Raw genomic sequence first — 21,468 nt, forward strand, 5'->3', positions numbered from 1 at the left:
GGACTGTACTGGGTCAGTGAGTCTCACTGAGCTCCCTGTCCCATGGACTGTACTGGGTCAGTGAGTCTCACTGAGCTCCCTATCCCATGGGCTGTACTGGGTCAGTGGAGAGTTGTTCCTGTTCTGTTGTTTTTGGGTGGGGGGGGGATGGGATCGGGTGTCACGTGCTCATTGTTGTTGGAGATACAGGTCCTCATCCGGGACCTGCGGCGCGGCACACTATCGCGGGTCCCGCCCCTTTTCTCCATGACCCCGTCGTCTCATTGGCTAATCACCGCTCTGACGTTGTAGACAAGACGCTCCTGCGTTTTTGCCTCACCTCCTATTGGTTAGGCCCGCCATCAATCTCGGTGACGTCTCTCCCTTTGTCCACGCCCCTCCGCTGGGAGCTGGTTTGGTTGAGGCTGTAGCGGGAGGGAGGGCTTTCACTGACCGGGAGGAGGCCGGAGGATGTGAGGGAGCGGCGGGCGATGGAGCCCGGTGAGTGTGCGGCTGGAACTCCGCTCCTTCCCGGGGTTGTGCTGTCACATTGTAACTGGCCTGGAGCCTGGGGTGGTGTTTCCGGGCAGTGATCCCTGAGGGGGTGGGGTTGTGTATAACACACCTATCCCCTGGGGGTGGGGAGTGTGTGTAGCAGGTACTGATCCCCTGGGGGTGGGGAGTGTGTGTAGCAGGTACTGATCCCCTGGGGGTGGGGAGTGTGTGTAGCAGGTGCTGATCCCCTGGGGGTGGGGAGTGTGTGTAGCAGGTACTGATCCCCTGGGGGTGGGGAGTGTGTGTGTAGCAGCAGGTACTGATCCCCTGGGGGTGGGGAGTGTGTGTGTGTGTGTATAGCAGGTACTGCTCCCCTGGGGGTGGGGAGTGTGTGTGTATAGCAGGTACTGATCCCCTGGGGGTGGGGAGTGTGTGTGTGTGTGTAGCAGGTACTGATCCCCTGGGGGTGGGGAATGCGTGTCTGTGAGTGTGTGTGTGTAGCAGGTACTGATCCCCTGGGGGTGGGGAGTGTGTGTGTGTGTGTAGCAGGTACTGCTCCCCTGGGGGTGGGGAGTGTGTGTGTGTATAGCAGGTACTGCTCCCCTGGGGGTGGGGAGTGTGTGTGTGTATAGCAGGTACTGCTCCCCTGGGGGTGGGGAGTGTGTGTGTGTATAGCAGGTACTGATCCCCTGGGGGTGGGGAGTGTGTGTGTGTGTGTGTGTAGCAGGTACAGATCCCCTGGGGGTGGGGAATTCGTGTCTGTGTGTAGCAGGTACTGATCCCCTGGGGGTGGGGAATGCGTGTCTGTGAGTGTGTGTGTGTAGCAGGTACTGATCCCCTGGGGGTGGGGAATGCGTGTCTGTGAGTGTGTGTGTGTAGCAGGTACTGATCCCCTGCGGGTGGGGAATGTGTGTGAGTGTGTGTGTGTAGCAGGTACTGATCCCCTGGGGGTGGGGAGTGTGTGTGTGTGTGTGTGAGTGTGTAGCAGGTACTGATCCCCTGGTGGTGTGGAGTGTGTGTGTGTGTGTGTGTGAGTGTGTAGCAGGTACTGACCCCCGGGGGGTGGGGAGTGTGTGTGTGTGTGTGTGAGTGTGTAGCAGGTACTGATCCCTTGGGGGTGGGCAGTGTGTGTGTGTGTGTGTGTGTGTGTGTGTGTGTGTAGCAGGTACTGATCCCCTGGGGGTGGGGAGTGTGTGTGTGTGTGTGTTGCAGGTACTGATCCCCTGGGGGTGGGGAATGCGTGCGAGTATGTGTCGAGCAGGTACTGATCCCCTGGGGGTGGGGAGTGTGTGTGTGTGTGTGTAGCAGCTACTGATCCCATTGGGGTGGGGAATGCGTGTGTGTGTGTGTGTGTGTGTGTGTAGCAGGTACTGATCCCCTGGGGCTAGAAAATGTGTGTGAGTGTGTGTGTGTAGCAGGTACTGATCCCCTGGGGGGGGAAAATGTGTGTGAGTGTGTGTGTAGCAGGTACTGATCCCCTGGGAGAGGGCTGAGTGTGTGTGTGTGTGTGTGTGCGCGCGTGCGCGCGCGCGCGTGTGTCGCAGGTACTTATCCCCTGGGGGTGGGGAGTGTGTGTGTGTAGCAGGTACTGATCCTCTGGGTGTGGAGTGACTGTGTCTGTGTGTAGCAGGTACTGATCCTCTGGGTGTGGGGAATGTGTGTGTGTGTGTGTAGCAGGTACTGATCTCCTGGGGGTGGAGTGACTGTATGTGTGTGTGTGTGTAGCAGGTACTGATCCTCTGGGGGTGGAGTGACTGTGTGTGTGTGTGTGTAGCAGGTACTGATCCTCTGGGGGTGGTGTGTGTGTGTGTGTGTGTGTAGCAGGTACTGACCCCATGGGGGAGGGCTGAGTGTGTGTGTGTGTGTGTGTGTGTGTGTGTGTAGCACGTATTGATCCCATGGGGGAGGGCTGAGTGTGTGTGTGTGTAGCAGGTACTGATCCCTTGGGGGTTTGGAGTGTGTGTGTGTGTATGTGTGTAGCAGGTACTGATCCCTTGGGTGTGGGGAGAGTGTGTGTGTGTAGCAAGTACTGACCCCATGGGGGAGGGGTGAGTGTGTGTGTGTGTGTGTGTGTGTGTGTGTGTGTAGCAGGTATTGATCCCATGGGGGTTGGGAGTGGGATTGTGTGTGTCAGGTACAGATCCCCTGATGGTGGTGTGTGTGTGTGTTGCAGGTACTGATCCCCTGGGGGTGGGGAGTGTGTGTGTGTGTGTGTGTGTGCAGCAAGTACTGACCCCATGGGGGAGGGCTGAGTGTGTGTGTGTGTGTAGCAGGTACTGATCCCTTGGGGGTTTGGAGTGTGTGTGTGTGTGTGTGTAGCAAGTACTGACCCCATGGGGGAGGGGTGAGTGTGTGTGTGTGTGTCTGTGTGTGTGTGTGTGTGTAGCAGGTATTGATCCCATGGGGGTTGGGAGTGGGATTGTGTGTGTCAGGTACAGATCCCCTGATGGTGGTGTGTGTGTGTGTGTAGCAGGTACTGATCCCTTGGGGGTAGGCTGTGTGTGTGTGTGTGTGTGTGTGTGTGTGTGTGTGTGTGTGTGTGTGTGTGTGTGTGTGTGTGTGTAGCAGGTACTGATCCCTTGCGGGTGGGCAGTGTGTGTGTGTGTGTAGCAGGTACTGATCCCCTGGGGGAGGGCTGAGTGTGTGTGTGTGTGTAGCAGGTACTGATCCCTTGGGGGTTTGGAGTGTGTGTGTGTGTGTGTAGCAAGTACTGACCCCATGGGGGAGGGGTGAGTGTGTGTGTGTGTGTGTGTGTGTGTGTGTGTGTGTAGCAGCTACTGATCCCATTGGGGTGGGGAATGCGTGTGTGTGTGTGTGTGTGTAGCAGGTACTGATCCCCTGGGGCTAGAAAATGTGTGTGAGTGTGTGTGTAGCAGTTACTGATCCCCTGGGGGATAGAAATGTGTGTGAGTGTGTGTGTAGCAGGTACTGATCACCTGGGGGTGGGGAATGTGTGTGAGTGTGTGTGTGTAGCAGGTACTGATCCCCTGGGGGTGGAAAATGTGTGTGAGTATGTGTGTAGCAGGTACTGATCCCCTGGGGGTGGGGAATGTGTGTGTGTGTGTGTGTGTGTGTGTGTGTGTGTAGCAGGTACTGATCCCCTGGGGGTGGGGAGTGTGTGTGTGTGTAGCAGGTACTGATCCTCTGGGTGTGGAGTGACTGTGTCTGTGTGTAGCAGGTACTGATCCTCTGGGTGTGGGGAATGTGTGTGTGTGTGTGTGTGTGTGTAGCAGGTACTGATCTCCTGGGGGAGGGCTGAGTGTGTGTGTGTGTGTGTGTGTAGCAGGTACTGATCCCCTGGGGGTGGGGAGTGTGTGTGTGTGTGTGTGTGTGTGTGTGTATAGCAGGTACTGATCCCCTGGGGGTGGGGAATGCGTGTCTGTGAGTGTGTGTGTGTAGCAGGTACAATCCCCTGGGGGTGGGGAGTGTGTGTGTGTGAGTGTGTAGCAGGTTCTGATCCCCTGGAGGTGGGGAGTGTGTGTGTGTGTGTGTGAGTGTGTAGCAGGTACTGATCCCCTGGGGGTGGGGAGTGTGTGTGTGTGTATATAGCAGGTACTGATCCCCTGGGGGTGGGGAGTGTGTGAGTGTGTAGCAGGTACTGATCCCTTGGGGGTGGGGATTGCGTGTCTGTGAGTGTGTGTGTGTGTAGCAGGTACTGATCCTCTGGGTGTGGAGTGACTGTGTGTGTGTGTGTGTGTGTGTGTGTGTGTAGCAGGTACTGATCCTCTGGGGGTGGTGTGTGTGTGTGTGTGTGTGTGTGTGTGTGTAGCAGGTACTGACCCCATGGGGTAGGGCTGAGTGTGTGTGTGTATGTAGCAGGTATTGATCCCATGGGGGTTGGGAGTGGGATTGTGTGTGTCAGGTACAGATCCCCTGATGGTGGTGTGTGTGTGTGTGTGTGTCGCAGGTACTGATCCCCTGGGGGTGGGGAGTGTGTGTGTGTAGCAGGTACTGCTCCCCTGGGGGTGGGGAGTGTGTGTGTGCGTATAGCAGGTATTGATCCCCTGGGGGTGGGGAGTGTGTGTGTGTGTGTGTGTAGCAGGTACTGATCCCCTGGGGTTGGGGAATGCGTGTCTGTGTGTGTGTGTGTAGCAGGTACTGATCCCCTGGGGGTGGGGAATGCGTGTCTGAGAGTGTGTGTGTAGCAGGTACTGATCCCCTGGGGGTGGGGAATGTGTGTCTGTGAGTGTGTATGTGTAGCAGGTACTGATCCCCTGGGGGTGGGGAGTGTGTGTGTGTGTGTGTGTGTGTAGCAGGTACTGATCCCCTGGGGGAGGGCTGTGTGTGTGTGTGTGTGTGGCAGGTACTGATCACCTGGGGATGGGGAATGTGTGTGTGTGTGTGTGTATGTGTGTAGCAGGTACTGATCTCCTGGGGGAGGGCTGAGTGTGTGTGTGTGTGTGTGTGTGTGTGTGTGTAGCAGGTACTGATCCCTTGGGTGTGGGGAGTGTGTGTGTGTGTGTGTGTAGCAAGTACTGACCCCATGGGGGAGGGGTGAGTGTGTGTGTGTGTGTGTGTGGGGAGCAGGTATTGATCCCATGGGGGTTGGGAGTGGGATTGTGCGTGTCAGGTACAGATCCCCTGATGGTGGTGTGTGTGTGTGTGTGTGTCGCAGGTACTGATCCCCTGGGGGTGGGGAGTGTGTGTGTGTGTGTGCAGCAAGTACTGACCCCATGGGGGAGGGCTGAGTGTGTGTGTGTGTGTAGCAGGTACTGATCCCCTGGGGGAGGGCTGAGTGTGTGTGTGTGTGTGTGTGCGCGCGCGCGCGCGTGTGTCGCAGGTACTTATCCCCTGGGAGTGGGGAGTGTGTGTGTGTAGCAGGTACTGATCCTCTGGGTGTGGAGTGACTGTGTCTGTGTGTAGCAGGTACTGATCTCCTGGGGGAGGGCTGAGTGTGTGTGTAGCAAGTACTGACCCCATGGGGGAGGGGTGAGTGTGTGTGTGTGTGTGTAGCAGGTATTGATCCCATGGGGGTTGGGAGTGGGATTGTGTGTGTCAGGTACAGATCCCCTGATGGTGGTGTGTGTGTGTGTGTAGCAGGTACTGATCCCTTGGGGGTGGGCAGTGTGTGTGTGTGTGTGTAGCAGGTACTGATCCCCTGGGGGTGGGGAGTGTGTGTGTGTGAGTGTGTAGCAGGTACTGATCCCTTGCGGGTGGGCAGTGTGTGTGTGTAGCAGGTACTGATCCCCTGGGGGTGGGGAGTGTGTGTGTGTGTGTGTGTGTGTGTGTGTGTGTGTTGCAGGTACTGATCCCCTGGGGGTGGGGAATGCGTGCGAGTATGTGTCGAGTAGGTACTGATCCCCTGGGGGTGGGGAGTGTGTGTGTGTAGCAGCTACTGATCCCATTGGGGTGGGGAATGCGTCTGTGTGTGTGTGTGTAGCAGGTACTGATCCCCTGGGGCTAGAAAATGTGTGTGAGTGTGTGTGTGTAGCAGTTACTGATCCCCTGGGGGAGAGAAATGTGTGTGAGTGTGTGTGTGTGTAGCAGGTACTGATCCCCTGGGGGAGGGCTGAGTGTGTGTGTGTGTGTGTGTGTGCGCGCGCGCGCGCGTGTGTCGCAGGTACTTATCCCCTGGGGGTGGGGAGTGTGTGTGTGTAGCAGGTACTGATCCTCTGGGTGTGGGGAATGTGTGTGTGTGTGTGTGTGTGTAGCAGGTACTGATCTCCTGGGGGAGGGCTGAGTGTGTGTGTGTGTGTAGCAGGTACTGATCCCCTGGGGGTGGGGAGTGTGTGTGTGTGTAGCAGGTACTGACCCCATGGGGTAGGGCTGAGTGTGTGTGTGTGTGTGTAGCACGTATTGATCCCATGGGGGAGGGCTGACTGTGTGTGTGTGTAGCAGGTACTGATCCCTTAGGGGTTTGGAGCATGTGTGTGTGTGTGTAGCAGGTACTGATCCCTTGGGTGTGGGGAGTGTGTGTGTGTGTGTGTGTGTAGCAAGTACTGACCCCATGGGGGAGGGGTGAGTGTGTGTGTGTGTGTGTGTAGCAGGTATTGATCCCATGGGGGTTGGGAGTGGGATTGTGTGTGTCAGGTACAGATCCCCTGATGGTGGTGTGTGTGTGTGTGTGTGTGTGTCGCAGGTACTGATCCCCTGGGGGTGGGGAGTGCGTGTGTGTGAGTGTGTGTGTGTAGCAGGTACTGATCCCCTGGGGGTGGGGAATGCATGTCTGTGAGTGTGCGTGTGTAGCAGGTACAATCCCCTGGGGGTGGGGAGTGTGTAGCAGGTACTGATCCCCTGGAGGTGGGGAGTGTGTGTGTGTGTGTGTGTGTGTGTGTGTGTGTGTGTATATAGCATGTACTGATCCCCTGAGGGTGGGGAGTGTGTGTGTGTGAGAGTGTGTAGCAGGTACTGATCCCCTGGGGGTGGGGAGTGTGTGTGTGTGTGTGTGTGTATATAGCAGGTACTGATCCCCTGAGGGTGGGGAGTGTGTGTGTGTGTAGCAGGTAGTGATCCCTTGGGGGTGGGCTGTGTGTGTGTGTGTGTGTGTAGCAGGTACTGATCCCCTGGGGGTGGGGAATGCGTGTCTGTGAGTGTGTGTGTGTGTAGCAGGTGCTGATTCCCCTGGGGGTGGGGAATGCGTGTCTGTGAGTGTGTGTGTGTAGCAGGTACTGATCCCCTGGGGATGGGGAATGCGTGTCTGTGAGTGTGTGTGTGTAGCAGGTACTGATCCCCTGGGGGTGGGGAATGCGTGTCTGTGAGTGTGTGTGTGTAGCAGGTACTGATCCCCTGGGGGTGGGGAATGTGTGTCTGTGAGTGTGTGTGTGTAGCAGGTACAATCCCCTGGGGGGTGGGGAATGTGTGTGAGTGTGTGTGTGTGTGGCAGGTACTGATCCCCTGGGGGTGGGGAGTGTGTATGTGTGAGTGTGTAGCAGGTACTGATCCCCTGGGGGTGGGGAGTGTGTGTGTGTAGCAGGTACTGATCCACTGGGGGAGGGCTGTGTGTGTGTGTGTGTGTGTGTGTGTGTAGCAGGTACTGATCACCTGGGGGTGGGGAGTGTGTGTGTGTGTGTGTGTGTGTGTGTGTGTGTGTGTAGCAGGTACTGATCCCTTGGGGGTTTGGAGTGTGTGTGTGTGTAGCAGGTACTGATCCCCTGGGTGTGGGGAGTGTGTGTGTGTGTGTAGCAAGTACTGACCCCATGGGGGAGGGCTGAGTGTGTGTGTGTGTGTGTGTAGCACGTATTGATCCCATGGGGGAGGGCTGAGTGTGTGTGTGTGTGTGTGTGTGTGTGTAGCAGGTACTGATCCCATGGGGGTTGGGAGTGGGATTGTGTGTGTGAGGTACAGATCCCCTGGTGGTGTGTGTGTGTGTGTGTGTGTGTGTGTGTCGCAGGTACTGATCCCCTGGGGGTGGGGAGTGTGTGTGCGTGTGTGTGTAGCAGGTACTGATTCCCTGGGGGTGGGGGAGTGTGTGTGCGTGTGTGTGTAGCAGGTACTGATTCCCTGGGGGTGGAGAATGTGTGTGTGTGTAGCAGGTACTGATTCCCTGGGGGTGGAGAATGTGTGTGTGTGTAGCAGGTACTGATCCCCTGGGGGTGGGGAGTGTGTGTGTGTGTGTAGCAGGTACTGATCCCCTGGGGGTGGGGAGTGTGTGTGTGTGTGTGTGTGTGTTGCAGGTACTGATCCCCTGGGGGTGGGGAATGCGTGCGAGTATGTGTCGAGTAGGTACTGATCCCCTGGGGGTGGGGAGTGTGTGTGTGTGTGTGTAGCAGCTACTGATCCCATTGGGGTGGGGAATGCGTCTGTGTGTGTGTGTGTAGCAGGTACTGATCCCCTGGGGCTAGAAAATGTGTGTGAGTGTGTGTGTGTAGCAGTTACTGATCCCCTGGGGGAGAGAAATGTGTGTGAGTGTGTGTGTAGCAGGTACTGATCACCTGGGGGTGGGGAATGTGTGTGAGTGTGTGTGTGTGTAGCAGGTACTGATCCCCTGGGGGAAGGGCTGAGTGTGTGTGTGTGTGTGTGTGTGTGCGCGCGCGCGCGCGCATGTGTCGCAGGTACTTATCCCCTGGGGGTGGGGAGTGTGTGTGTGTAGCAGGTACTGATCCTCTGGGTGTGGGGAATGTGTGTGTGTGTGTGTGTAGCAGGTACTGATCTCCTGGGGGAGGGCTGAGTGTGTGTGTGTGTGTGTGTGTGTGTGTGTGTGTGTGTAGCAGGTACTGATCCCTTGGGGGTTTGGAGTGTGTGTGTGTGTAGCAGGTACTGATCCCCTGGGTGTGGGGAGTGTGTGTGTGTGTGTAGCAAGTACTGACCCCATGGGGGAGGGCTGAGTGTGTGTGTGTAGCACGTATTGATCCCATTGGGGAGGGCTGAGTGTGTGTGTGTGTGTAGCAGGTACTGATCCCATGGGGGTTGGGAGTGGGATTGTGTGTGTGAGGTACAGATCCCCTGGTGGTGTGTGTGTGTGTGTGTGTGTGTGTCGCAGGTACTGATCCCCTGGGGGTGGGGAGTGTGTGTGCGTGTGTGTGTAGCAGGTACTGATTCCCTGGGGGTGGGGAGTGTGTGTGTGTGTAGCAGGTACTGATTCCCTGGGGGTGGAGAATGTGTGTGTGTGTAGCAGGTACTGATCCCCTGGGGGTGGGGAGTGTGTGTGTGTGTGTGTGTGTGTAGCAGGTACTGATCCCCTGGGGGTGGGGAGTGTGTGTGTGTGAGTGTGTAGCAGGTACTGATCCCTTGCGGGTGGGCAGTGTGTGTGTGTGTGTGTAGCAGGTACTGATCCCCTGGGGGTGGGGAGTGTGTGTGTGTAGCAGGTACTGATCCACTGGGGGAGGGCTGTGTGTGTGTGTGTGTGTGTAGCAGGTACTGATCACCTGGGGGTGGGGAGTGTGTGTGTGTGTGTGTGTGTAGCAGGTACTGATACCCTGGGGGTGGGGAATGTGTGTGTGTGTGTGTGTGTAGCAGGTGCTGATCTCCTGGGGGAGGGCTGAGTGTGTGTGTGTGTGTGTGTGTGTGTGTGTGTGTGTGTAGCAGGTACTGATCCCTTGGGGGTTTGGAGTGTGTGTGTGTGTAGCAGGTACTGATCCCCTGGGTGTGGGGAGTGTGTGTGTGTGTGTAGCAAGTACTGACCCCATGGGGGAGGGCTGAGTGTGTGTGTGTGTGTGTGTGTAGCACGTATTGATCCCATGGGGGAGGGCTGAGTGTGTGTGTGTGTGTGTAGCAGGTACTGATCCCATTGGGGTTGGGAGTGGGATTGTGTGTGTGAGGTACAGATCCCCTGGTGGTGTGTGTGTGTGTGTGTGTGTGTGTGTGTCGCAGGTACTGATCCCCTGGGGGTGGGGAGTGTGTGTGCGTGTGTGTGTAGCAGGTACTGATTCCCTGGGGGTGGGGAGTGTGTGTGCGTGTGTGTGTAGCAGGTACTGATTCCCTGGGGGTGGAGAATGTGTGTGTGTGTAGCAGGTACTGATCCCCTGGGGGTGGGGAGTGTGTGTGTGTGTGTAGCAGGTACTGATCCCCTGGGGGTGGGGAGTGTGTGTGTGTGTGTGTGTGTGTGTGTGTGTGTGTAGCAGGTACTGATCCCCTGGGGGTGGGGAGTGTGTGTGTGTGTGTGTAGCAGGTACTGATCCCCTGGGGGTGGGAGTGTGTGTGTGTGTGTATAGCAGGTACTGATCCCCTGGGGGTGGGGAGTGTGTGTGAGTGTGTAGCAGGTACTGATCCCCTGGGGGTGGGCAATGCTTGTCTGTGAGTGTGTGTGTAGCAGGTACTGATCCCCTGGGGGTGGGGAATGTGTGTGAGTGTCTGTGTAGCAGGTACTGATCCCCTGGGGGTGGGGAGTGTGTGTGAGTGTGTGTGGAGCAGGTACTGATCCCCTGGGGGTGGGGAATGTGTGTGAGTGTCTGTGTCGCAGTTACTGATCCCCTGGAGGTGGGGTGTGTGTGTGTATGTCGCAGGTACTGATCCCCTGGGTGTGGGGAGTGTGTGAGTGTAGCAGTTACTGATCCCCTGGAGGTGGGGTGTGTGTGTGTGTCAGGTACAGATCCCCTGATGGAGGGGTGTGTGTGTGTGTGTCGTAGGTACTGATCCCTGGGGGTGGGGAGTGTGTGTGTGTGTGTGTAGCAGGTACTGATCCCCTGAGGGTGGGGAGTGTGTGTGAGTGTAGCAGGTACTGATCCCCTGGGGGTGGGGAGTGTGTGTGTGTAGCAGGTATTGATCCCCTGGGGGTGGGGTGTGTGTGTGTGTAGCAGGTATTGATCCCCTGGGGGTGGGGTGTGTGTGTGTGTAGCAGGTACTGATCCCCTGGGGGTGGGGAGTGTTTGTATGTAGCAGGTACTGATCCCCTGGGTTAGTGATGAGTGTGTGTAGCAGGTACTGATCCTCTGGGGGTGGGGAGTGTGTGTGTGTGTAGCAGGTACTGATCCCATGGGGGAGGGGTGAGTTTGTGTGTGTGTGTGTGTGTGTAGCAGGTATTGATCCCTTGGGGGTGGGGAGTGTGTGTGTGTGTGTAGCATGTACTGATCCTCTGGGGGTGGGGTGAGTGTGTGTGTGTGTGTGTGTGTGTGTGTAGCAGGTACTGATCGCCTTGTGGTTGGGAGTGTGTGTGTGTGTAGCAGGTTCTGATCCCCTGGGTGTGGGGAGTGTGTGTGTGTAGCAAGTACTGACCCCATGGGGGAGGGGTGAGTGTGTGTGTGTGTAGCAGGTACAGATCCTCTGGAGGTGAGGGTGAGTGTTTGTGTGTGTGTTTAGGAGGTACTGATCCCATGGGGGTGGGATGAGTGTGTGTGTAGCAGGTATTGATTCCATGGGGGTTGGGAGTGGGAGTGTGTGTGTCAGGTACAGATCCCCTGGGGGTGGGGAGTGTGTGCGCGTGTGTGTGTGTGTGTAGCAGGTACTGATCTCCTGGGGGAGGGCTGAGTGTGTGTTTGTGTGTGTGTGTGTAGCAGGTACTGATCCCCTGGGGGTGGGGAGTGTGTGTGTGTAGCAGGTACTGATTCCCTGGGGGTGGGTAATGTGTGTAACTGGTACTGATCCCCTGGGGGTGGGGAGTGTGTGTGTGTGTGTGTGTGTGTGTGTGTGTGTGTGTGTGTGTGTGTGTGTGTGTAGCAGGTACAGATCCTCTGGAGGTGGGGAATGTGTGTGTGTAGCAGGTACTGATTCCCTCGGGGTGGGCAATGTGTGTAACTGGTACTGATCCCCTGGGGGTGGGGAGTGTGTGTAGTAGGTACTGATCCCCTGGGGTGGGGAGTTTGTGTTTGTGTAGCAGATACTGATCGCCTTGGGATTGGGAGTGTGTGTGTGTGTGTGTGTGTGTAGCATTGTCTGATCCCCTGGGGTGGGGAGTATGTGTGTGTGTGTGTGTGTGTGTGTGTGTAGCAGATACTGATCCCCTGGGGGTGGGGATTGTGTGTGTGTGTGTGTGTGTGTAGCAGGTACAGATCCTCTGGAGGTGAGGGTGTGTGTGTGTGTTTAGGAGGTACTGATCCCCTGGGGGTGGGGTGAGTGTGTGTGTAGCAGGTATTGATTCCATGGGGGTTGGGAGTGGGAGTGTGTGTGTCAGGTACAGATCCCCTGATGGTGGTGTGTGTGTGTGTGTGTGTGTCGCAGGTACTGATTCCCTGGGGGTGGGGAGTGTGTGTGTGTAGCAGGTACTGCTCCCCTGGGGGTGGGGAGTGTGTGTGTGCGTATAGCAGGTACTGATCCCCTGGGGGGGGCTGAGCGTGTGTGTGTGTGTCGCAGGTACTGATCCCCTGGGGGTGGGCTGAGTGTGTGTATGTGTGTGTTTGTGTGTGTGTGTGTGTAACTGGTACTGATCCCCTGGGGGTGGGGAGTGTGTGTAGTAGGTACTGATCCCCTGGGGTGGGGAGTTTGTGTTTGTGTAGCAGATACTGATCGCCTTGGGATTGGGAGTGTGTGTGTGTGTGTAGCATTGTCTGATCCCCTGGGGTGGGGAGTATGTATGTGTGTGTGTGTGTGTGTGTGTGTGTGTAGCAGGTACTGATCCCCTGGGGGTGGGGAGTGTGTGTGTGTGTGTGTGTGTGTGTGTGTGTGTGTGTGTGTAGCAGGTACTGATCCCCTGGGGGTGGGGAGTTTGTGTGTGTAGCAGGTACTGATCCCTGGGGGTGGGGAGTATGTGTGTTTGTATGTGTGTGTAGCAGCTACTGATCCCCTGGGGGTGTGGAGTGTTTGTGTGTAGCAGGTACTGATCCCCTGGGGGTGGGGTGTGTGTGTGTGTAGCAGGTACTGATCCCCTGGGGGTGTGGAGTGTGTGTGTGTAGCAGGTACTGATCCCCTGGGGGTGGGGTGTGTGTGTGTGTAGCAGGTACTGATCCCTGGGGGTGGGGAGTATGTGTGTGTAGCAGGTACTGATCCCCTGGGGGTGGGGTGTGTGTGTGTGTAGCAGGTACTGATCCCTGGGGGTGGGGGAGTATGTGTGTTTGTATGTGTGTGTAGCAGCTACTGATCCCCTGGGGGTGTGGAGTGTTTGTGTGTAGCAGGTACTGATCCCCTGGGGTAGTGATGAGTGTGTGTGTGTGTGTAGCAGGTACTGATCCCCTGGGGGTGGGGTGTGTGTGTGTAGCAGGTATTGATCCCATGGGGGTTGGAGTGGTAGTGTGTGTGTGTGTAGCAGGTACAGATCCCCTGATGGAGGGGTGTGTGTGTGTGTGTGTGTGTGTGTGTGTGTGTAGCAGGTACTGATCCCATGGGGGAGGGCTGAGTGTGTGTGTGTGTGTGTGTGTGTAGCAGGTACTGATCCCCTGGGGGTGGTGTGTGTGTGTAGCAGATACTGATCCTCTGGGGGTGGGGAGTGTGTGTTTTGTAGCAGGTACTGATCCCATGAGGGAGGGGTGAGTGTGTGTGTGTGTGTATAACAGGTACTGATCCCATAGAGGTGGGGAGTGCGTGTTTGTGTGTGTGTGTGTGCGCGCGTGCGCGTGCGTGTAGCAGGATCCCCTGGGAGGGGGGTGAGTGTGTATGTTTAGGAGGTACTGATCCCATGGGGGTGGGGTGAGTGTGTGTGTGTGTGTAGCAGGTATTGATCCCATGGGGGGTTGGGAGTGTATGTGTGTGTCGCAGGTACTGATCCGATGGGGGTTGGGAGTGGGAGTGTATGTGTCAGGTACAGATTCCCTGATGGTGGAGTGTGTGTGTGCGCGCGCGCTCAGCAGGTACTGATTCCATGGTGGTGGAGTGACTGTGTGTAGCAGGTACTGATCCCCTGGGGGTGGGGTGTGTGTGTAGCGCAGGTACTGATCCCCTGGGGGTGGGGTGTGTGTGTGTGTGTGTGTAGCAGGTACTGATCCCCTGGGGGTGGTGTGTGTGTGTGTTTAGCAGTTACTGATCCCCTGGGGGTGGGGAGTGTGTGTGCGTGCGTGCGTGCGCGCGCGTGTAGCATGTATGTATCCCTTGGGGGTGGGGAGTGTGTGTGTGTGTGTGTGGGGCGCAGGTACTGATCCTCTGGGGGTGGGGAGTGTGTGTGTGTAGCAGGTACTGATCCCATGGGGTGGGGAGTTTGTGTGTGTGTGTGTGTGTGTGTGTGTGTGTGTGTGTGTGTGTGTGTGTGTGTGTGTGTGTGTGTGTGTGTGTGTGTGTGTTTAGGAGGTACTGATCCCATGGGGGTGGGATGAGTGTGTGTGTAGCAGGTATTGATCCCATGGGGGTTGGGAGTGTGTGTGTCAGGTACAGATCCCCTGATGGTGGGGTGAGAGTGTGTGTGTGTGTGTAGCAGGTACCGATCCCCTGGGGGTGGGGGGTGTGTGTGTGTGTGTGTGTAGCAGGTACTGATCCCCTGAGGGTGGGGAGTGTGTATGTATGTTTGTGTGTAGCAGGTATTGATCCCATGGGGGTTGGCGGTGAGTGTGTGTGTAGCCGGTACTGATCCCATGGGGGTTGGGAGTGGGAGTGTGTATGTCAGGTACAGATCCCCTGATGGTGGTATGTGTGTGTATGTGTGTAGCAGGTACTGATCGCCTTGGGGTTCGGAGTGTGTGTGTGTGGGTGTGCAGCAGATACTGAACCCCTGGGGTGGGACGTTTGTGTGTGTGTGTGTGTAGCAGGTACTGATTCCCTTGGGGGTGGGGAGTGTGTGTGTGTGTATAGCAGGTACTGATCCCATGGGGGAGGTGTGTGTGTGTGTGTGTGTGTGTGTGTGTGTTTAGGAGGTATTGATCCCATGGGGGTGGGGAGTGTGTGTGTGTAGCAGGTACTGATTCCCTGGGAGTGGGGAGAGTGTGTATGTGTGTGTGTGTAGCAAGTACCGATACATTGGGAGTGGGGAGGGTGTGTGTACCAGGTACCGATCCCCTGGGGGTGGGGTGAGTGTGTGTGTGTGTTGCAGGTACTGATCTCCTGGGGGCGGGGAGTGTGTGTGTTGTAGCAGGTATTGATCCCATGGGGGTTGGGAGTGAGTGTGTGTAGCAGGTATTGATCCCCTGGGTTGGGTTGTGTGTGTGTGTGTGTGTGTGTGTGTGTGTATACCAGTACCGATCACCTGGGGGTGGGCTGAGTGTGTGTGTGTGTGTGTAGCAGGTACTGATCCCCTGGGGGAGGGCTGAGTGTGTGTGTGTGGCACGTACTGATCCCTTGGAGAAGGGCTGAGTGTGTGTGTGTGTGTGTGTAGCAGGTACTGATCCCCTGGGGGTGGGGAATGTGTGTATGTGTGTGGAGCAGGTACTGATCCCCTGGGGGTGGGGAATGTGTGTGAGTGTGTGTGTGTGTGTGTGTGTGTGTGTGTGTGTGTGTGTGTAGTAGGTACGGATCCCCTGGGGTGGGGTGTGTTTGTGTGTGGAGCAGGTACTGATTCCCTGGGGGTGGGGAATGTGTGTGTGTGTGTGTGTGTGTGTGTGTAGTAGGTACTGATCCCATGGGGGTTGGGAGTGAGTGTGTGTACAGCCGGTACTGATCCCCTGGGAGTTGGGAGTGGGAGTGTGTGTAGCAGGTATTGATCCCCTGGGTTGGGTAGTGTGTGTGTGTGTGTAGCAGGTACTGATCCCTTGGAGAAGGGCTGAGTGTGTGTGTGTGTGTGTGTAGCAGGTACTGATCCCCTGGGGGTGGGGTGAGTTGTGCGCAGCCGGTACTGATCCCCTTGGGGTTTGGAGTGGGAGTGTGTATAGCAGGTATTGATCCCCTGGGTTGGGTAGTGTGTATGTGTGTGTGTACCAGGTACCGATCCCCTGGGGGTGGGGAATGTGTGTGTGTGTAGCAGGTACTGATCCCCTGGGTTGGGTTGGGTAGTGTGTGTGTGTGTATACCAGTACCGATCCCTTGGGGGTGGGGTGAGTGTTTGTGTGTGTGTAGCAGGTACTGATCCCCTGGGGGTGGGGAGTGTGTGTGTGTAGCAGGTACTGATTCCCTGGGGGTGGGGAATGTGTGTGTGTGTGTAGCAGGTACTGATTCCCTGGGGGTGGGGAATGTGTGTGTGTGTGTGTGTGTGTGTGTACTACGTACCGATCCCCTGGGGTGGAGTGTGTGTGTTTGTGTGTGTAGCAGGTACTGATCCCCTGGGAGTGGGGAGGGTGTGTGTACCAGGTACCGATCCCCTGGGGGTGGGAGTGTGTGTAGCAGGTATTGATCCCCTGGGTTGGGTAGTGTGTGTGTGTGTGTGTGTGTAGCAGGTACTGATCCCCTGGGGGAGGGCTGTGTGTCTGTGTGTCTGTGTGTCTGTGTGTCTGTGTGTCTGTGTGTCTGTGTGTCTGTGTGTCTGTGTGTCTGTGTGTCTGTGTGAGTGTGTGTGTGTGTGTGGCACGTACTGATCCCTTGGAGAAGGGCTGAGTGTATGTGTGTGTGTGTAGCAGGTATTGATCCCCTGGGGGTGGGGTGAGTGTGTGTGTGTAGCAGGTATTGATCCCATGGGGGTTGGGAGTGAGTGTGTGTGTGCAGCCGGTACTGATCCCCTGGGGGTGGGGAGTGTGTGTGTAGCAGGTACTGATCCCCTGGGGGTGGGGTGAGTGTGTGCGCAGCCGGTACTGATCCCCTTGGGGTTTGGAGTGGGAGTGTGTATAGCAGGTATTGATCCCCTGGGTTGGGTAGTGTGTATGTGTGTGTGTACCAGGTACCGATCCCCTGGGGGTGGGGAATGTGTGTGTGTGTGTGTGTGTGTGTGTAGCAGGTACTGATTCCCTGGGGGTGGGGAATGTGTGTGTGTGTGTGTGTGTGTGTATAGCAGGTACTGATCCCATGGGTTGAGGGCTGAGTGTGTGTGTCTGTAGCAGGTACTGATCCCGTTGGGGTGGGGAGTGTGTGTGTGTGCAACCGGTACTGATCCCCTGGGTTGGGTAGTGTGTGTACCAGTACCAATCCCCTGGGGGTGGGGTGTGTGTGTGTGTGTGTGTATACCAGGTACCGATCCCCTGGGGTGGGGTGTGTGTGTGTGTGTGTATACCAGGTACCGATCCCCTGGGGTGGGGTGTGTGTGTGTGTGTGTTTGTGTTTGTGTGTGTAGCAGGTACTGATCCCCTGGGGGTGCGGGCAGTGTGTGTGTGTAGCAGGTACTGATTCCCTGGGGGTGGGGAGTGTGTGTGTGTAGCAGGTACTGATTCCCTGGGGGTGGGGAATATGTGTGTGTGTGTGTGTGTGTGTGTGTAGTAGGTACTGATCCCATGGGAGTGGGGAGAGTGTGTATGTGTGTGTAGCAAGTACAGATACATTGGGAGTGGGGAGGGTGTGTGTACCAGGTACCGATCCCCTGGGGGTGAGGTGAGTGTGTGTGTGTGATACAGGTACTGATCCCCTAGGGGTGGGGAGTGTTTGTGTGTGTGTATGTGTAGCAGGTACTGATCCCCTGGGGGTGGGGAATATGTGTGTGTGTGTGTCGCAGGTACTGATCCCCTGGGGGTGGGGAGGGTTTGTGTGTGTGTGTGTAGCAGGTACTGATCCCCTGGGGGAGGGGTGTGTGTGTGTGTGTAGCAGGTACTGATCCCCTGGGGGAGGGGTGTGTGTGTGTGTGTGTGTGTAGCAGGTACTGATCCCCTGGGGGTGGGGAATGTGTGTGTGTGTGTGTGTGTGTGTATAGCAGGTACTGATTCCCTGGGGGTGGGGAATGTGTGTGTGTGTGTGTGTGTAGCAGGTACTGATCCTCTGGGGGTGGGGAGTGTGTGTGTAGCAAGTATTGATCCCATGGGGGTTGGGAGTGAGTGTGTGTGCAGCTGGTACTGATCCCCTTGGAGTTTGGAGTGGGAGTGTGTATAGCAGGTATTGATCCCCTCGGTTGGGTAGTGTGTATGTGTGTGTGTACCTGTACCGATCCCATGGGGGTGGGGTGAGTGTGTGTGTGTGTGTAGCAGGTACCGATCCACTAGGGGTGGGGAATGTGTGTGCGTGTGTGTATGTGTGTGTAGCAGGTACTGATTCCCTGGGGGTGGGGTGTGCGTGTGTGTGTGTGTGTAGCAGGTACCGATCCACTAGGGGTGGGGTGTGCGTGTGTGTGTGTGCGTGTGTGTGTGTGTGTGTGTATGTGTGTGTAGCAGGTACTGATCCCCTTGGGGTGGGGAGTGTGTGTGTAGCAGGTATTGATCCCATGGGGGTTGGGAGTGAGTGTGTGTGCAGCCGGTACTGATCCCCTGGGTTGGGTTGTGTGTGTGTGTACCAGTACCGATCCCCTGGGGGTGGGGTGGGGTGAGTGAGTGTGTGTGTGTGTGTGTGTGTGTGTGTAGCAGGTACTGATCCCCTGGGGGTGGGGAATGTGTGTGTGTGTGTGTGTGTACTACGTACCGATCCCCTGGGGTGGAGTGTGTGTGTGTGTTTATCAGGTACTGATCCCCTGGGGGTGGGGAGTGTGTGTGTGTGTGTGTTTGTGTGTGTGTGTAGCAGGTACTGATTCTCTGATGGTGGGGTGTGTGTGTGTGTGTGTAGCAGGTACTGATCCCCTGGGAGTGGGGAGTGTGTGTGTGTCTGTGTGTGTTTAGGAAATACTGATCCCCTGGGGGTGGGGTGACTATGTGTGTTGCACACGCTCATCCCCTGGGAGCGGGGTGTGGGGTTGGGGTGGGGGGCACGGTGGTCTGTGTGGCACACATACTGATTCTCTTGGGGGATACGGTTGGTAGCTGTTTCATACTCATTGCTTGGCTGTGGAGAGGTTGTTTAACATATGTACTGATCTCCTGGGCCTGGTGAGTTAGTGAGATAGATATTGTTCCCCTCCAGGTGGAGAGATTGTGCATGACACACAAATTGATCTCTGGAGATGGGGTGGTTATCACCTTGGGGTAGGGAAGGAATGCATCACATTAGCATTGCTCCCCAGATGTGGCTGTGTCTTATTCCTGCTGATCACTCTGGGGTGAGTCGTGGTCTCTCTAGTACCTGGTCCACCTGGTGGGTTTTAGGAGAATGCATGTCTCATTAATCCTGAACCCCCCCCCCCCCCCCCCCCCGTCTCTCAAATACTAAGCCCCTGGGAGTGGGAGTCATGTGTGTTTCACTAAAACAATTTCCTCTGTGAATGGAGGTCATGTGTATCCCACATACTAATCTCCTGGGGGAGAGGTTCAGAGTATCTCTCAAATACTGTTTCCTCTGGGTTTGGATTGTATTGCATTACCTGTGCTGATGCCCTGGGGAGAGCTATGGGGGTTTCATAATTGATGCTGATCACACACACACACACACACACACACACACACACACTCTCTGTATGTGGGTTCCTGATTGCCCATGTGAGAATGATGTGACAATTAATATAGATCTTCCTTGGGGAGTGGCGGCTGTGTGACGGTAATGTAGTGTCAGTGCGACAATGTGTTGCACTGCTGTGGGTCCACTTGGGATGGGTGGATGCTTCTCACATTGTCATTGATTATATTGGCAGTGCCTCTACTTTTGGTGTGCATGTGCCTCACTAGCAGCGTTTCTGATCTCACTAATTGTGTCCCTGATAGCCTGTCTGGAGTCAGGTCTGGTGAGTGCGCGTGTCAAGCTAATGCAGTTTATTGAGTGTGTCACGGTTGGGTTTTCATTTCGTGGTTTTGTGCTATTGATTACTAATATTGCTAGTGGGATGAATTTCACATTCCAGTGCAGTTATACTTTGCTCAGTTCTTGCGTGTTTCGTTGTAGTTGTACTATAGAATGTATTTTCCAACCTGTTAGTTTGCACTCTTGATCTATTGTTACATTTTGACTTTGTATGGAACAAATAATGGGTAAGTTTAACTTGTCACGTTTGAAAGTTGTTAATTGGTTCATATGCATTTGCCTCAGAAATGTATGGAGTAACTCAGGTCTAGTGATTAATGTCCTCAAAGTAATTGTATTCTTGTCTTTTTTTTGCCACCAGAACGAGTGCTTGGTCATGAACATCATTAGCCAGCCTCAAATGCTGTTTGACTGTGATTTCGGGCTGCAGGTGTTGTGGGAACAATTGTCATCAAAGCCTGCCCTTGGAAGTTTCTGGATGTATTAAAATGGAAAACAAAAAGGAACCTCCCTTCTTTAATGAGGACAATTCTGGGCCTCTAAGTTACAAACTCCCGTTTTATGAGACAATGGAGCTCTTCATTGAAACACTCACAGGAACTTGTTTTGAACTCAGAGTGTCACCTTTTGAGACAGTGGTTTCTGTGAAGGCGAAAATTCAAAGGCTAGAAGGTAGACATGAGATTCTTCTCTTTTCTCCCACCCCCCTCCCATTTGTTTGATCCGTCAGGTTAAATTATGAGGTTGAATTTTTGCAAATTATGAGAAATATGTGTGGTGTAGTGCATAGCTGCAATGAAATACTACCAATTTTATAATTCAAAACTGGGTAATGCCAGTGAGTGACATGTTGCAAATATTTTGTTATTTGGTAAAGGCTGGGCAGGTGATAAATCTCTGGACAAGTTCTGTTGCAAACTGTTGCAAAGCTATTTGCCACAGGCAAGAAAAAAACAAGTTATCAGTCCTACCCACCTGGTGACTACAATGTCCCAACTGGTTGCTTCCTCTGCCCCCTTTCCTCAGCTCCCAGAAGAGGCACAAAGAGAGAGAAATATTCTAGAGTCAGCAGTAGATAATTCTCAGGAAAATTCCCCTCTGATCCACAAGAAATCAAAGCCGTTTCAGAATAGTACATCAACTGTTTTCATATGTCGTCAACACAAGGGGTAGCCAATGGTGTCTGCTCAGGGTTGCAAGTTTCTGCAGTGACTCCCCGTGGTTAGCAAGATCTCACGGAATACAGGGAGAAGTAGCCATTTGGATACAGAATTGGCTCAAAGGTAGAAGACAAAGTTGAAGGTTGTATTTGGAGGCCTCTGACGAGTGGAGTGCCACAAAGATTGGTGCTTTTCATCATTTATATAAATGAATTGGATGTGAGCACAAGAGGTATAGTTAGTAAGTTTGCAGGTGACACCAAAATTGGAGGTGTAGTGGACAGCAAAGAAGATTACCTCAGATTACAACAGGATCTTGATCAGATGAGCCAATGGGCTGAGAGGTGGCAGATGGAGTTTAATTCAATTAAATGCGAGGTGTGGTACGTGTATGGAATGAGCTGCCAGAGGAAGTGGTGGGGGTTGGTACAATTGCAACATTTAAAAGGCATCTGGATGGGTATATGAATAGGAAGGGTTTAGACCGATATGGGCAGGGTGCTGGCAGGTGGGATATCTGGTCGGCATGGACGAGGAGGACCGACGGGTCTGTTTCTGTGCTGTACATCTCTATGATTCTGTGACTGAACAGGCCAATTCCTGACCCGCGAATATTTGGACACGTGGGAGGATGTCCCACAAGGTGGTGGGATCCAGAGTACATGATTTTCTTCCAGCCTGCGTCATTGTTAAGACATTTGGACGCAACATATGATCCAACTTAATGGACAAGTTGTTATGTTTTGAATGATTGACAGCATGTGCCTCCCAGTTATTAATGTCAATGCTGCCATACTTCATGGAGAGCTTCAAACCTTTGGTAGTGTTTTCTTTGTCCTTCCTGGAACGCTAGCTATTTGAGAGTTATGAGAGCAGGAGCTCGGAGGGGCAATGCGTTTCAGAATCCAGGCATCGTGTCCAGTCTATTGTAGTTGAGACAGAACCCCTTTAAGTCATTGAATAAACACTGGTATCCTTTTTGAAGTCAGCAATA

The 21,468-nt window shown here is 54.9% G+C and overlaps 1 protein-coding gene across 1 annotated transcript in view; it reads left to right on the plus strand.

Annotated features, from left to right (window-relative positions):
* The first annotated feature begins 354 nt into the window (after nt 1-354).
* Nucleotides 355-21,468, plus strand: part of zfand4 (zinc finger, AN1-type domain 4) — a 68,539-nt gene continuing 47,425 nt past the window's right edge. The window contains exons 1-2 of the mRNA XM_087982536.1: nt 355-480; nt 19,676-19,986. Coding sequence (XP_087838662.1) covers nt 19,803-19,986 — 184 coding nt within the window. The 5' untranslated portion in view covers nt 355-480; nt 19,676-19,802. The remainder of the gene's footprint in view (nt 481-19,675; nt 19,987-21,468) is intronic.

Source organism: Chiloscyllium plagiosum, unplaced genomic scaffold (assembly GCF_037043375.1).
Source record: "Chiloscyllium plagiosum isolate Xiang-an unplaced genomic scaffold, Cpla_swu_hap1 HiC_scaffold_43, whole genome shotgun sequence".
NCBI classification, from domain to species: Eukaryota; Metazoa; Chordata; class Chondrichthyes; order Orectolobiformes; family Hemiscylliidae; genus Chiloscyllium; species Chiloscyllium plagiosum.